The sequence below is a fragment of the Podarcis raffonei genome, chromosome 11 (assembly GCF_027172205.1).
Source record: "Podarcis raffonei isolate rPodRaf1 chromosome 11, rPodRaf1.pri, whole genome shotgun sequence".
Taxonomy (NCBI): Eukaryota; Metazoa; Chordata; class Lepidosauria; order Squamata; family Lacertidae; genus Podarcis; species Podarcis raffonei.
The window spans coordinates 16,275,140-16,288,141 of NC_070612.1; the positions used below are offsets into that span (position 1 = coordinate 16,275,140).

The 13,002-nt window shown below is 41.4% G+C and overlaps 1 protein-coding gene across 2 annotated transcripts; it reads left to right on the forward strand.

Annotated features, from left to right (window-relative positions):
- The first annotated feature begins 1,118 nt into the window (after positions 1 to 1,118).
- On the forward strand, positions 1,119 to 12,209 carry SUB1 (SUB1 regulator of transcription). 2 transcript variants are annotated; one of them, XM_053408208.1, is made up of 5 exons: positions 1,119 to 1,237; positions 4,971 to 5,043; positions 7,363 to 7,482; positions 10,158 to 10,266; positions 11,878 to 12,209. In XM_053408208.1, exons 2-5 carry the CDS (start codon positions 4,972 to 4,974, stop codon positions 11,955 to 11,957), a joined length of 381 nt encoding a protein of 126 aa, XP_053264183.1. In that variant the 5' UTR covers positions 1,119 to 1,237; position 4,971; the 3' UTR covers positions 11,958 to 12,209. The 2 variants fall into 2 exon arrangements, with proteins under 2 accessions (XP_053264183.1, XP_053264182.1); XM_053408207.1 differs by lacking the exon at positions 1,119 to 1,237 and adding an exon at positions 1,368 to 1,476.
- The last annotated feature ends 793 nt before the right edge of the window (positions 12,210 to 13,002 follow it).

Below are 13,002 nucleotides of genomic sequence, written 5' to 3' on the forward strand. Positions count from 1 at the left end.
CTCAGGTCCACGTCAGTTATTTTAGGCGGGAAACCCTGGGTTGTTGTTGCTACAATGTTGACAGCTGGCTGCCTATAAAAGCAGGCCGGCTGAGCTGTTTGCTGTTCAGTTTCTGTTCCAGCTTACAAAATAAAGAGCTGCTTTGGAGAAATCGCTGTGTCGTCTGCCATGTGTACCCACTATTCAACAACCTTAATTTTAAAAGTTGCAGAAAATGAAACACTAATACCAGGGCTTTTTCAGGGGGTACTCAACGGTATGCAGTACAGCACATCTTTTTCTTGTTGTTAAAAAATGTGGCACTTACAGAGTACTGGCATCTATTTTTCAAGAAAACAAAGCACTGACTAATACAGACTGAAGGCTCCTCTATTTATTCATGTTCTCTAAACCTGAGGCTGGAGCAGGGAAGGGGCATTCATATTGCATTCCAGAGTGGCAGCTCTGCTTGCCTATTGCAGCAAAAACAAGGGAGTCTTGCAGCACCTCAAAAGACGAACAACTTTTTATAGCAGGAACTATTAATAGATTTTTAAAATATAACAGTTTTAATTATAACAATGTTTACCCGGTAATTAGTTTTTTAATGGTTGCATTCCCATGTTTTTAGCTGTTCTTACTTTAAATATAGAATGATGGTGATGATAAACTTCCACAGAATACAAGTCACATGCTTTGAACATACAAGTGCCCACTCCACATTTCTAATAACTTTCAATGTGGCAGCACTTGCACTTTGGAATTCCCTATTGTATTAAAATCAAGCCGGCGCTATACTCCTTTCCACGCCTCCTGGAAGCATTTTAGACAAGCCTACCCAGAAGCTTATAAAGTTGAGACGACCTAAACCAGTTTCAATGTTTTAACCGTTGTATGTTGTAAATCAGTGCTGTGATTTTTTCTCAGTTTTATCGTGTTATTTTTTGAGGGTTTGAAAAATGAATTTGATAAATGAAATCTTCGATTTTTAATTTTTTTTATTTAAGATGGTTGATGCTGCACGTATTTCTACGTCCCACGAGTCACCCACACGCTTAAAACGCTCCTCGCTCCCCTCGCGCCTCGCCGCGCGCAGCGCGCTAACTTCACGCACGGTGTGCGTGCGCCCTCCCGCGGTCTTTTGGAGTGGGCGGGCCGCCGGAGCTCACGTCACTTCCGCTTTTGCCGCGGCGTGGGGCGGGGATAAAAAAGGCAAGCCGAGAGGAAGGCAGTGAGCGCAGCGGGCTCTGAGTGGAACGTGAGTGCCGCTTTTTCCGTTACTCCTCGCGCGCGCTCCCCAACCCTCTTCCCGTGGCTCTTTCTGCGGGGGGTCACGTTCGAATGGAACTTTCGGCCCTCGTCGCCTGCGCGCGCGGCGCGACGGTTTGAGCCGCCATGTTGGGCTCCTCGGGACCCGAGTCCCTGAAATGAGAGGCGGCGGCGACGCTCGCCCCTGAGAAACGAGGGCGCCATGGGACAAATAACTGCTCCCTATCGGTGCGGGTCGTGTTCCGACTCCCCATTCCCTAATTCTAAAGGGGTGGAGGAAACCTGAGGGCGGAGGCGGCGCAGCAGCCCAGAGGCTGCCATGTTGGGGAAGGGAGGGGGCAGAGAAAGCATCCGAGGGAGGGAGAAAATGGCGGCTGGGAACCGCCCCCCAGCTCTACTTGGCCTGGGGGGGATTCCCACCTCACCGCCTTGGCCCAGGTTCCCCTCCCCCCCCCCCGGCTTTATCTACACGGCTGTCTTAAAGGCGCCGTCTCTGGTCCTCCATACTGTGGTCTGGTCTGTCTCTCTCCCCCCCCCCCATCTTCATCTTGGCTGGTTACGGGTTCTCGGTCGGCAGAGCACGATACGGCCGTGGGTTCGAGCCCCACGTTGGGCAAAACGGTTCCTGCATTGTAGGGGGTTGGACTAGATGACCCTCGGGGTCCCTTGCGACCCAACGGTTCTCTGATTTTCTGGCAACCTGCTCCCCTCCCGCATTTCCTCCCCATGGGTGTTACTGGGGCCTTGGGCTGCACTTTCTCTCTCCTTTTACTCAAATGAAGGGACCCCCCCCCAACAAAACCATGGCACCTTCTAGGATACCTTGGCCCCAACACTGACGCACTCTCTGCATTTTAAGTGACCCGCCATCTGCTTTTTCCTGTGTTGTAGCCTCACCTTCCTGTTCAATCCTCCGCCTCTTGAGTGGCCATTTTGTCCCTTGGGTGCCCCATGTGTCACAGGACTTGAGGCACCATTGGGTGGCAGCAAGAAGCTCAGCAAGTAAATGGCAGAGCCAAGCCTGCCCCCTGGTCTGTTGCCCCCAATTTGGAGCAGCACCAGAACATAGGGTGTGGGATGGCACACTACATACAGTATTGATGTATTGCTTTAACCATGGGCTTAGTCATATTTTAGCCTATTCCAAGTTCATTTTCCTTCTACATTTACACATGGAGCTGCACTACATCATCTGTTAGCTCCCTCTCCTCTTTAGTCTATAGACTTACATGCACATAGGTCTGTATGCTCATCTTGCCATCACCTCTCTCCTCCCAAATTCTCTTCCCTTTTGCTCTTTTGAAAATCTTGGTGAATTAAGTGGTAACAGCACGTAAAGTTCTCATTGTACCTTCACAGTTCATACAGTGAGAGAAACTCAGATACAGTATGGCTGTAGCACATGCCTCTGAATCCAGAAAGACTGGATGTAACACAGGCGTGTTACTTACAGACATTGTCATGTGGGTGGGTCTCAGATGTTCCTGCAAAGAAATTGAGGAGGCCAACAAATACGGGGGTTTTTATTTCCTCCAGGAGGATTGAAGTAGTCAGGGAGGAGTTGCAGTTGGGTAAGCTAGTGTGAAAGCCTGTAGTGGTGCAACTTAGGTGGGCAGATTTCTTCCTAAACCGGAGGCATTTATGAGTGATAGGGCTGTGTTATCCCAGACATTGGTGGGTAGGTTTCTATCTGTTAAACATAACCCTATGCTCTGCATCTCCCCCCTCCCAAGAATACCAGTTGCATTTTTCAGTCTTGACCCTCTTCTCTCAGTATGCCTATCTTGTTAATCTTCCCGCCCCCCAGGACTCCTCCCTTGTAATATCCAGGGATCTACCTGTCTTCTTTATACTGCCCTCCATATCTGTATTTCAAGTGTTTGTCTCTTCCTATTTTTTAATCAATTTTAATTGCCTTGATATGGTTTTCCTATTTGCATTGAAAATGCTGGGCTCTGGGTATTTTACTACTTTTTATTCCTTACAAGCTGGTCTCTGACCATAATAATAAATTATTATTATTACTTCCATCTGCCATTTCCCATGTTTCTTATATTTCACTCAGATTTATACCACAATAAGTTTGTGATGGAACAAAGGTTGGATATAATAAACATATTAAATAAATAAATAAATAAATAAATAAATGCCTTTCCCCTTAATTGCCTTAGTGAAACACCTGAAGCCTGCTTGTTTAATTTTTCTGAGAAGTTAAAACATGTCATTGATGTGTGGTCAAACAAATATACTTACCTGGAGAAAAGCAGTATGATCTCTGATGAAGCTGCATATTTAACTGTTTAGGTTTTTTCTCCCATGTGTTATCTTTTGGAGCTGGAATCGGAAGCCACACCTTGCCGAGAGAGAGAGAGAGCGCTAGAGGTTCTTTAAAGGGTTCAGTGGGAAGAATTCCTGATAACTGATATATGTAGGGCAACATAAGATGATGTATGCTGGATCAGACCAAAGGCTCATCCAGCCCAGTATCCTGTTATCCCAGTGGACAACCAGATGCCGGTGGGAAAACCGCAAGCAGCACCTGATGCACTTGTGATGAATTTCCTTGCAGTTTATATTCAGAGGCATCTTGCCTCCAGCAGTAGAGTTAGAACCCAGCCATCTTGTTTCATTCTGAAACTGGAATAGCAAATTGGTATTTCACAGAACATAGCCATTGGTTCTCTCAAACCACTTGCAAATTATCACTTAGATTTTGTAGAACATTTTTTCAGCTTCACTCATAAGCAAAAGCATTTATTCAAAGGTGTGATACATTCTGTACTCTACCACATCTTGTTAAGATTTGTACATAACACCCCAGCTTTGCCTGAGTGCATTATTTACTATAAAACCTTACTACCTGTGAGGTGGATCAGCTTCCTCACAATCCTTCAAAATACAGTGGTACCTCGGGTTACATACGCTTCAGGTTACATACACTTCAGGTTACAGACTCCGCTAACCCAGAAATAGTACCTGGGGTTAAGAACTTTGCTTCAGGATGAGAACAGAAATCGTGCTCTGGCGGCACGGCAGCAGCAGGAGGCCCCATTAGCTAAAGTGATGCTTCAGGTTAAGAACGGTTTCAGGTTAAGAATGGACCTCCGGAACGAATTAAGTACTTAACCCGAGGTACCACTGACAGGCGTTTGCTCTCTTCTGAAACAAATACATCTTTCTTGCTACATTGTTTCAGAAGGTGCAAAGTAACCTGATCCCTACTGTTCCTCCATTCAAGTCCTATCCATCTCTCTGCCTTTGCTCTAACAGAAGAATAAGTTCAGCTCTATCAGACTATAACAGTATATGTGCTTCAAACAACAGTTGGATAGGATTGCAATGTGTTAATAGTATTGATTTAAGATAAAGTAACATCCTATATGGGTCTCATTCACTGTCTCATAAGCAGAGAGGACATCAGTTAACCCTATTTAAAATCAAAGCTACCTAACAACCAAGCATTTTGTGTTTCTCTCCATAGTCATTTATTATGTATCCCTACTGCCACTTTTCCCCAATGGTAAGCCCAATGCCAAGATATGGCTCGTATCCCAATTCTTAAATATTAGTTTGAAGCCCATTTAATTTCAATGGAACTTCAGAGCAGTTGTGTGTGAAAGGACAATGATGGAGGAGATTGCTTGATGGGAGGGGGTGTGAAATTCTAACAATCACTTACTGTATGAAGCTTTTTTAAAAAACAACATTTCTTTCCTTCCTAGAATGCCGAAATCAAAAGAACTTGTGTCTTCAAGCTCATCTGCCAGTGATTCGGACAGTGAAGTTGACAAAAAGGTGATTTATATATTCTCTCTCTCTCTCTCTCTCTATATATATATATATACACACACACACACACACACACACACACACACACAAAATATTGAGCAAGAATAAAACAGTGGCATAAGCCACCCAGAAACTAATTTTAGAGTTTATGCTTTCTACTTATACAGAGACGTGTATAAATGGCTAAGACTTGCATATATGCCTTAAAAAGCCATAACGGTATAAGATAAATAGATCCTCAGGGGAGCTGATTTTACAAATCTACTTTCCTTGTTCTTAAAAAGATAATTAAAATGCACTTCTCTTTAATTGAGTCAGTCTTTTGAGGGCATACTTGTGCTACTCATTATTTTTTATTTCATTTTAAAGTTATGGAATATTTGGATCAGAATGGATATCTTGATCAGAACTTTTTTATTTTTTATTCTGTTTGTATTTTTTAAATACATCAACCTATTTTAAGGCAATGACCCTTTAAGACCTTTCATTTCAAGTATACCCACAATTCCGGGCACATTTCTTTTTCAAGTTCCGCTTATACTGGTATTTAGGACCTAGTTTGGCATGTAGAAGATTGCATAGCTCTCTTGTAGCTGAATGCTTTTTTTAGCAAGCGTAGTCAGTAAAGTGGTGAAAGAATGAATCTCTCAGGGAATTTTTTTTGTATTTGAGGGGTAAGTACTAGTCCAGTTTCAGTTTCTCAAAATGTTGACGTATAGTTCCTTCACGTTTTAAAGAACTTTACCATCCGCATATTTACTAATTTGTGGTGCTTTACCCACTTGCCGATGAGGGGAAATGGAGAACCATAGCTGGTATAGAAGTGTTTACCACTAAATCTTTGAAAGAATGGATCCCTCTAGCTTGCAGATAAACGTTCTGAACAGCAAACTGTTAACCTTAATGTTCAAATGATCAACATTTAGCTTGGTCCTGAAATGTCATCTCTGAGCAGGATTCCATCCCGCCCATGGCCTGATTCTTCTCTCAGCTACTTGGCTGTGCTTGGAGAATTTCACAAAGGTGTTTTTGTTGAACTAGTAGAATGTAAGTGCATCGGACTATGCATTCAAAGCCCCTCATAGAATCATAGAGTTGGAAGAGACCACAAGGGCCATCGAGTCCAACCCCCTGCCAAGCAGGAAACACCATCAGAGCACTCCTGACATATGCTTGTCAAGCCTCTGCTTAAAGACCTCCAAAGAAGGAGACTCCACCACACTCCTTGGCAGCAAATTCCACTGTCGAACAGCTCTTACTGTCAGGAAGTTCTTCCTAATGTTTAAGTTCTTCCCTCATTCTGCCCCAGGCCGCAGAATTTTGCAATTAGGTGAATTTGGCTTTTCATCTAAATATTTTTTAAGCAATTCCCTATGTACCTGTAACTAATATTCTTTGGTTAGTGGCCCATTTTTTGTGGACTTGAGGTATTCAGGATTGCCAGCATAGATCAAGGCGGGGTCAAAATAGTTTGGGGAGCTTTTGAGCACAAATGAATTGGGATCTTGGTTTGGCCTTTCTCACAGAAGATGGGACAGAAAGGGCAACATTTTTGAGCTGTGGTTTCAAGTGCTGTTAAGTCTGATATTGCCAGCCCTCAGTCTTTTATACATTATGTTGTAGAAAGTTGCATACATTATTTTGCAATGTTATTTTGCATCTCTTTGATCCAGTTAATCTTAAGGGAGTTTACATTTTCATTTGTAAGTTGATATCCTAGCTGCTGGTACAAACAACACTTCTATTGAAGGGAAGTGCCTATTATTTACCAACACAGTTTGCCGAACATTAAGGGATTTCCTGGATTTACACAGTCTCTGGTGGAGATGGAAAGCCCAAGTTATCTAGAGTGAGATACTGGAGTAAACAAACTCAGTAAGTTTCTCAATACAAAGCAAAGCCAGTTGACCCCATTCAAGACTGTTCTGAGAGTTTGCTGCAGTTTCACATTGATTTTATCTGGCCTTCTGTAGATGCAACCTGAATGTGGTTATTTTAAGTATGCAGTGATGCTAATAAGGTTTCTTTTACATTTTAAGGCCTGCATCGAACCTTGATAGAAAAAGGTTTAGTTTCCCACAATGAGCAAAATGTAGCTTTTACTTGGTAAAATTGTTCTTTGTATGTAAGTATTGTGTCTTCCCTGTGAACATGGGTACTTTTTTGTTAAATGGTTTTCTGGGGCTTTCTCTGATCAAATATTGAGTACATTTGAACACTCTTCCTACACTGTTGTGGGGGAAGGAGGAGAGACATATTGGTGTAAACTTGAAACTACAACTTCTCCAGTAGGTTCTTAATTCACTTTGATTTTTAAATGTCAAGGTGAAAAGGAAAAAACAAGCAGTGCCTGAAAAGCCTGTGAAGAAACAGAAGACTGGTGAAAGCTCCAAAGGTGCCGCCTCCTCCAAGCAAAGTAGCAACAGAGATGAGAATATGTTTCAGGTAACTGGTGGCTCTTACTTTGAGTAGTTGGTGGGATACCCAGTTCTTGTGTTGTGGGTTGTACTTAAATTTTACAAAGCGGAAGACCTGTCATCATCAGGAAAATAAATAAAGCCAGTGTTCTGTTTTCATAACTTTGCAAGATTGGAATCCTTAAGACGACTGTGAGCTAAACCCATTTACAAGCATCTAGTACACAAGCACCGGCAAACAGATATAGTTGTAGCTTTCCTAAACTGCTATTTATTTATTAAATTATATTTGTATACTGACCTTCATCCAAAGAACAGCTATATGGACTCAGAAGCTTTATGTTCTTGCAGAAACAGTTTTCCCACTACTAGTCAGTGTCAGTAACACAAAGGGAGTGACGTGAAGTAGGAGAGCTGGAGAAGTAAAATTGATTTTGTTTAGGATCAGTCAGTAGTGGGTAGGGTCAGGAAGGAAGCTGAACCTCCCCAAGCAACAGTATTTTCCTGTCTGTGGGTTTGGTGGCCTTGCTTGCTGGGAGCTGCTGGACTGAAAGATGGGAGCAATTTTAATTTGACTGGCACAGATATGACAAATCATCTTAGCTTGTCTATGAATGACATGAGTAGAAAGCACATTAAATTCTGCTTCACTGAGGAACTAGTCCATGCCCGTGCAATGCTCTCACAAAGAAAAACTATACTGAACTTTAATCCGAAAGGAAATGTTGAAAAATTGTACTTGAGTGGTACATCTGATTAGCTGCCCAATAAATGAAGATTACTGGATCCCAGATGGTCTGTGTTATGTTTAACACTACTATCTGTAGTGTGATCCGATAGTTGCTTATGAAGCAAGTGTGAAGGGTTGAAGAGTGTTCTTAATTAAAGGTATGCAGTTTAGAAAGCTTGATTTTGTAATTATCCATTCTTGTACTACTTTGGACAGCTAATTGGTAAGCAGTATTCTGGTTAAGCTAGGAACTTTTTGCTTCAAATTACAGTACAACTAGGAACTTGTTGGGTGACCTTAAGCAAATTACTGTTATAATAACATTTTGCATGGAGTTTTCCCCCCACTGGTTCTACATGTTTACTCTGAGAGTGGAAAGTAATTGAAGTGTCTGGAGGTGCTGGTGAAGATGGCAAATAAGGAGCAGAGACGGGGTGGCGGGTTAGAGAAGTGGAGGTAGTGGGCTAGGTGTAGGAAATTTTGCCCATGGGCAGGAACTGTGTGTTTCAAAGTCCTGTTCTGTGGTCATGGGCCATTTGCATGGGATTGGGATGTTGCTGCATGCAGAAAAGGGAAGATTATAACAAGTGAGAAGGCCTGAGCTAGTGGAACTTACAGTTGTGTATGTTGAACTCTTAAGCACATAGTCAACATTTAAAAATATTTCAGATGTTACTTCTCACATTGCAAAATATACTAAGATTATACTATTGATAGCCAAGGCACATCCAAGATGTTCTTGACATCTTCAATGGTAAAGATTTTGGTAATCCTTTGAAATACAACAGATACACAAGCTATTCAATCATGCAAATATGTGTGGCATTTTTGGGGGTCTTTAGACAGTTTAGTAATTTTAGAATTATAGGAAGGTGCTTTTGCATCTCGGTGCACTTAGTGTAATATCCTTGACCAAAACTGTTGCATCATTATCCACCATATTTTTAAAAATATGGTTCACTGTACTTCTTTTTGAGCTAGGCTTCTGAGAGTATCAGCTGCTATCAATTTTTCTAACTAGCATTCTGCAGGCTGCAGTTTCCTGCTTTAATGCTTTCAGAATGTTTTTTTCTCTTGATGGTGCAACCTGAACACTAATCTTGAAACTGCTTGTGTATGGGTTTGGTGCCCTAAGCTAAATATAGGCCTCTAGTTGGAGCCTAGCACATTTTCACTGTACAGTTGTACCTCATTTTGAGTCCGCCCCGTTTAGGGTCCATTTCATCGAACGTCCGCAGCAAACCCAGAAGTACCGGAACGGGTTACTTCTGCGTTTGCCGCATGTGCAGAAGTGCTAAATTGCACTTCGCGCATGCGCAGAGCGGTGCTTTGTCGAGCTTCCCTTTCGTCAAGTGTCTGGGGCTCCGGAACAGATCCCAGACGCAAAAGGAGGTACGACTGTACTTGGTTTACAATAGCACATTCTAATAATGTAATGTATATGTTTTTTCCTTTTTTCATACCTTGCTGTTCTTGGTGAAATGGAGATCAGCTTGGTTGCCTTTCATTTAAGGTTACTTCCATAATCTCAGTCTATATGCATAAGTTTGAAGACCAAAATTTACTGAACTTGTGCATATCTACCCTATTTCTCAATTTGAATGTGAATTCATATTTCTGAAAGCCCGAGGCTAGGATGATGATTCCGTCCTCATTAGTAAAGGACTGGAGGTGATTGAGTTTTTAAATATTCCTTGACAATATTTCTATAAAAAAGCACGCTTCTGAGAAAAGGAAATAAATCAGTTTGGTTTAGAAATAACTTCTGCAGAAAGATTTGGCTTCTCCTGTCTCTTCAAGCTGTCATTGCTTGTTAGTTGTAAGAGATTTCACTGAGAAGAAACACTTGATCCCAACATCTCTAAAATAAACTCTAGTCTTACTTTGTATCATACATAAGACCTTAATAGTGTGTGAAGAGCTGTATCATGTGTTTGGTGAAATAATGATTTAGTTCTCTAATTTGTTGGCAGATTGGTAAAATGAGATATGTCAGTGTTCGTGATTTTAAAGGTAAAGTCCTAATTGATATTAGAGAATACTGGATGGATCAAGAAGGTGAAATGAAACCTGGCAGAAAAGGTAATTCTTATGTTGTCTGCATGGTGACTACAGTTTTTGATAATACGTTATGCACTATAATGGGTTCTTGGGCCCCATACCTAAACATCTAAGTCAGGGTAACTAGGTGTAGTAATAATAGTTGTAGTAATAATAATAATTATTAATAATAATAATATATTATTTATACCATGCCCATCTGGCTGGGTTTCCCCAGCCGCTCTGAGAAGCTCCCAACAGAATAATAAAGGATTGGGAGTACAGTCCATTCTTCCACATCATCAATACTGCTTAGATATACCAGATATGACATAGCAAGACACATCTACCAAAATTCCCTGTTCTACACAGCTACTAAAGGCATACAGATTCTGTCCTTTTTCACATTCAGTCACACTATATTTAACTAGTTTGTGTGAAGTGGCCAATCTGAACGCAACCAAACATTCCTTTGTTTCCCTGCTCTTGATCTGCCTACCCTCAAAGTCGATACAGACAGGTTGGACATAGACCTATTTAGAGGTTCCTGTTTCTCTGGTCCCAGCGCAGCAGTTCTGGTGCCCATTCATGTTTGTTAGGTTATTGGCTTAGGGATCTAACTTAAGATCACCACCTGCCTCTCATTTTGCACACATTCCCTTCCATCCCCACGCACTGATGTTTGGCACTGCATATAACTCGGAAGTTCTCAAAGTGAATTTTGAGCTGCGTTCAGTTTTGTTTTGTTTTGATCCTGTTGACAGAAATCCTAGGTGATGCCAGGCCTGAGCAGGTGAGAAAGGAAAGAACATGCAGTCTTGTAGATCCTTAAACTGTCTGTGCAAGACTTTCAGCTGATCTGTGCTCTAGCCATGCCTACTGAAATACAAAAAGAAATAAATGATTCTGATCATAGAATGCAAATAAATGGGCAGGCTGACTTGCATATCTGTCCTGTATGCCCTTCCTGGTCATACTGTTTGCACTCTGTGTGGTTTCCATTCAAAGAGCAGGAAACAAGTAGGTCAAAAGGAGACAAAGTTCCTTGAATAACTAGCTGTTTGTTTGGATTGTGCTGTCAGTGCTGGTCCTAGTAATCTTTCAGTCTGTTGTTTGGATGGTACAGTACTTGTGTGCTGAATCAGCATGTCAGAACCCCTCCAGCTTTTAAGGCCTTTGAGGCTTAGGTATGTATCTGCTTTAATATTCTGTGGCTGTTAATATCTAGGCACTTTTAAACTGGGCTGAGAAACTGCAAGTAACATTTTGATGAGTGTTTGAAGTCTTAACTACAACAAGCTCTGCTGTGTATAATGTTACAAGTGAGCCATGTCAAGAGTGACTTCCAGGTAACTTGTTTCTCTGGTCTTGTGTAAATACTTGGCTTGGTAGAATTCCTGAAGAGGGATTATCTACTTTGTACTGCATAAATTTTGACTTGGATCATAGAGGCGCTGATTGCCCTTGACCCCCCCAACTTTTCTGAGATCCTACCTTTCAAGTTTCTTGTCCTCAAATCTGCATTTTTCAATACAAAAGTTGAGGTTCTCTTGAAGCATCTCTGCATTGTGAATTCTGCAGTTGTGTATGTGTGTTTATAGCATAAGTGTGAATCTGTAATAACCTCCAAGGATTTGTTTTGGTTTACTTTAGGTATCTCTCTAAATCCAGAACAGTGGAGCCAGTTGAAGGAACAGATTACTGATATTGATGAAGCAGTAAGAAAACTGTAAAGATGAGCCATGCAGAAACTCTACTGTTATAGGTTTAAGTAGTCTTTTTACATTGGCATTCATTTTCTAAACTATTTGTTTTCCAAGCTATTGTATATTTGGATTGCAAAACAATTTGTAAGATGAGCGCTTTTTTTAATGTGCATTAAAAGTGTATTCTGGGTGAAGTTACAAATGTGTATACTTTTATTAAACAGGTGTTATGTTCTCACATCATGGTGTAAAATAAAACACATTCAATTAATACTCTGAGTAAGTTACAGTTGTCGGTGGCCTTCTTGACTGAAATATGAGGGAGATTCCTTGTTTGCTTTAATAACAAGAAACAAAAGTAACCCACTGTAGGCTTAAACTTTTTTTTAGTTTACTTTCCCAGTTAATTTAATCTACTGTGTTGCTTTGGAGATATAATCAATTCCTGTGCTTCTAGTCCACTTTAGGAATTCGGCCCATGTTTCCAGAAATCAGTTTTCTTTTGCAGTGGTCTGGTTATTCATGCTTGTTCTTCAGTTTCTCTGTAACAGTGGTGTCCCCTATCTTTTTTGGCTATGGTAAAACTGTCATTTTGCATTTATTTTAACATAAGGCAATGCAAGTTTGTTTTTCCATGGTCTCCCTGTGGAGAGGACTAGTTTAAGCAGTGGCTAGATGGCCATTTATCATGGATGCTTTAGTTAAGATTTCTGTATCGCAGGGGGTTGACCTAGATGACCCTCAGGGTCCCTTCCAACTCTACAATTCTGTGATTCTATATTAACACAAAAATGCTATATTTTCTTCTGTGCCATTGGTATGTGGCTGCAGTGTTAGAAACTCAAGATATAAAAGCTAGGTGCCCAATGGCTCCTGAAACCCAGGCTTCAGTTGCCAAAATGGAATGTCTAGTAGTCATTTGGGGGCAAAACGGTTTCAAAGTCTTAATCACAATCAGTCCATCATTTGAAAAAAATCTCAGACAATTATCAGTAGGGACAGGGGTGGCACTGTGATCTAAACCACTAAGTCTCTTCGGCTTGCCGATCAGATGGTTGGTGGTTCGAATCCC